The sequence below is a fragment of the Nicotiana attenuata genome, unplaced genomic scaffold (genome assembly GCF_001879085.1).
Source record: "Nicotiana attenuata strain UT unplaced genomic scaffold, NIATTr2, whole genome shotgun sequence".
Lineage (NCBI taxonomy): Eukaryota > Viridiplantae > Streptophyta > Magnoliopsida > Solanales > Solanaceae > Nicotiana > Nicotiana attenuata.
Window position 1 is genome coordinate 9,614 of NW_017680285.1, and position 3,705 is coordinate 13,318.

The 3,705-nt window shown below is 45.4% G+C and overlaps 1 protein-coding gene across 1 annotated transcript; it reads right to left on the reverse strand.

The window, feature by feature from the left end:
- Positions 1 to 42: 42 nt before the first annotated feature.
- On the reverse strand, positions 43 to 435 carry LOC109221839. Its single transcript, XM_019386278.1, has 2 exons — positions 246 to 435; positions 43 to 167 (listed from the first exon to the last, which is right to left on the reverse strand). Exons 1-2 carry the CDS (start codon positions 433 to 435, stop codon positions 43 to 45), a joined length of 315 nt encoding a protein of 104 aa, XP_019241823.1.
- Between the last annotated feature and the right edge of the window lie 3,270 nt (positions 436 to 3,705).

Here is a 3,705-nt window from a genome sequence, read left to right on the forward strand (position 1 = left end):
AGCGCCTGATTTAACGTCGCGGCACGACGCAGGCTTTGATCATCACTCCTCATTCGCGTACTGGGGCTCTTCCAAAGTTATTACCACTCTATCCCCTTTTTCTTCGGCCATGCCAAGGTACTGTTTTAGCCTTTGCCCATTCACCGTGAACTTATTTGTCCCATCTTCTGATTCAATCTCCACAGCTCCACTTAAGAACATTTGCACCACTCTGAAGGGTCCTGACCATCGGGACTTTAACTTACCCGGAAACAATCTCAATCTCGAGTTGCATAACAACACTAGATCTCCGGGTTTGAAGTTACGATCCAAGATGTGCTTATCATACATTAGTTTCATCCTTTCCTTGTATAGTCTAGCACTTTCAAATGCCTGGAACCTGAATTCCTCGAGCTCATGTAACCCAATGATTTTGCTGGTGCCTGCGGCCTCCATATCCAAATTCAACTGCCGCAATGCCCAAAGTGCTTTATGTTCGAGCTCTACCGGAAGGTGGCATGCCTTTCCAAACACCAACTTGTACGGTGACATACCAATTGGAGTTTTGAATAAAGTGACATTTCTCCCAGTTGAGCACAAGGTTAGTCTCTTCACATCTTTCCAACACCCTATCCAAGTTCACCAAACATTCCTCAAATGAATCCCCCACCACGCTGAAATCGTCCATGAATACCTCCAAGATATCCTCCACCATATCGGTGAAAATTGCCATCATACACCTTTGGAAGGTCGCCGGGGCATTACATAGTCCAAATGGCATTCTAGAGAAAGCGAACGTGCCATAAGAACATGTAAAGGTTGTCTTCTCCTGATCCTCCGGGGCAATGAGAATTTGATTATACCCCGAGTAGCCATCTAGAAAACAATAAAAGGCCCGGCCCGCAAGACGATCGAGCATTTGGTCCAAAAATGGTAGTGGGAAATGATATTTTCTTGTCGCCTTATTCAGCTTTCTATAGTCCATACACAATCTCCAACTCGTAACTGTCCGAGTAGGAATCAACTCATTGTTGGCATTGGTCACTACCATCATTCCACCCTTCTTTGGCACACATTGGACCGAAGAGGTCCATGAACTATCCGAGATCGGGTATACCACACCGGCGTCTAACCACTTGATAACCTCCTTCTTTACCACTTCTTGCATCGCCTCATTTAATCTCCTTTGATGTTCAAGAGAGGGCCTTGCATCCTCCTCCAAAATGATTTTGTGCATGCAAAATGCGGGGCTTATCCCCCGAATGTCGGCCAATGTCCATCCAATTGCCTTTTTGCGCTTTTGAAGAACCGCCAAAGTGGCGTCAACCTACATGTTAGTTAGGCACGAGGAAAGAATAACAGGTAAAGTAGAATTTGAACCCAAAAACTCATACCTGAGGTGTGGAGGAAGTGGCTTCAACTCCAACACCGGTGACTCCTCAATTGATGGCTTGGTTGGCGGAGTTTTGCGATTCTCAAGATCCAAAGATAGCTTCCTGGGCTCATATGAATATGAACCCATACCATGCAATGCATTCACGCACTCCACTCGACCGGCATCATCATTGACATCCATTTTAAGAAGCACGGCTTCAAGTGGATCTTCAACATTCATCATGGAACTTGTGTCATCCACTATCACAGATGTGACAATGTCTACAAGTGAACATACTTCCGTGTTGTTGGGTTGCCTCATTGATTTGCAAACATGAAATACTACTTTTTCATCACCCACTCGAAATGTCAATTCACCAGCTTCAACATCAACCAAAGCCTTCCCCGTAGCTAGGAAAGGTCTCCCAAGAATAATAGGCACTTCAAAATCCACTTCACAATCCAATATGACAAAGTCGGCCGGCAATATGAATTTGTGCACCCGGACAAGCACATCGTCAATTATACCTAAAGGCCTCTTCATCGACCGGTCCGCCATTTGAAGTCTCATTGAGGTTGGCCTAGGTTTCCCAATTCCCAAAGTCTTGAAGACTGAGTACGGCATCAAATTAATGCTAGACCCCAAGTCACATAGGGCTTTAGCAAACTCCTCACTCCCGATAGTGCAAGGAATAGTAAAAGCTCCCGGGTCTTCTAGTTTCGGGGCCATAGAATGCACAATCGCACTAACTTGGTGCGTCATCTTTATTGTTTCACACACCATAGAACGCTTCTTGGTGACTAAATCCTTCATGAACTTTGCGTAACCAGGCATTTGTTCGAGTGCCTCCACTAAAGGAACATTGATTGTGAGGCATTTCATCATGTCTATGAATTTCTTGAACTAATTGTCATTCTTTTGCTTTGCTAACCGCTGAGGATATGGTGGAGGTGGTCTAGGCAAGGGTGCCTTGGCCTTGGGCACCGCCGGCTCGGGTATATCAATAATGTGTTCCCTAGACGGGTTCACGGCATCTTGAGTCTCTACCCCGGCCTCATCATCAATATCAATCCGCACATCATTTGTCACTATTGGTTCAACCACATTGTCAACATTCAAAGGCACATCATCATCATGCGACTCAACTTCATCATTCACAACCCGATTCTCATCCGAGGCATGCACATCACCGCCTCTTCCACTCCTAGTTGTAACCGCCATCACATAATTGTTACCCCCCTTCGGGTTTACTACTGTGTCACTTGGTAGCGCACCTTTAGGTCAGGTATTTAAAGCTTGAGAAATTTGTCCTATTTGCACCTCTAGGTTCCGGATAGATGTGTTATGTGAAGCCAATTGTGCGTCAGAATCTTGGTTCTTTTTCATCATCTGCTCGAACATCATCTCTATCCGTCCCATATCACTTCCGGAAGAACTAGGCCCTTGTGACTGAAAGGGGGGTGGATTGTTTGGTTGTTGGAACATGGGGGGCCTTTGAAAGCCTTGCCCCCTACCACCATTATTCCACCCTCCTTGATTGCTATTATTGTTGCTTCAATTGTTGTTGTTCCCGTTCCAATTGCCTTGGTTATTACCTTGATTACCCCTATTTCCTTGGTAGTTATTGACATATTGGCATTCCTCACTTTGATCATCATAACACTCGTTCGAATAACCACCACCATCATTGTTGTTGTCAAACTGCTCACCATTACCTTGAGGTTGTTGTTTCCCTCTTTGCCTCCTTTTTAGCATAGAAACATTCTCCATTGCATTGACTTGGCGCGGATTTTGTACTTGTTGCAATTGCGCCTTCGCCAACTGATTCATTGTTGTTCTAAGTTCGGCAATAGCTTGGCCATGGTCATTCAACTCCTTGTGCAAATGGATGACCGTGGGGTCACCTTGTGGTACATTCACTTGGCTTTGCCATGCCGAAGAGGTGTCGGCCATTTCATCAAGTACGTTACATGCCTCTTGGTAAGAAAGTTTCATAAAGTTCCCACCGGCCAATTGGTTCACAATGCACTGATTCGTGGTGTTGATGCCCCTATAGAAAGTCTGCTGGATCATCGCCTCAGTCATGTCGTTGTTAGGGCACTCCTTCACCATTGTTCTATATCACTCCCAGATCTCGTGCAATGGTTCCGTTGGCATTTGCTTGAAAGCTAGAATCTCACCCCGAAGAGCCGCCATATGAGTTGGAGAAAAGAACTTGGCAATAAATTTGTCCGCCAATTCATCCCATGTGGTGATAGAATGATTTGGTAACCTTTCTAACCAGTCCAACGCTTTGCCCCGAAGAGAAAACGGGAAAAGCCTCAATCGCAACGCATCCTCTGACACGTTTG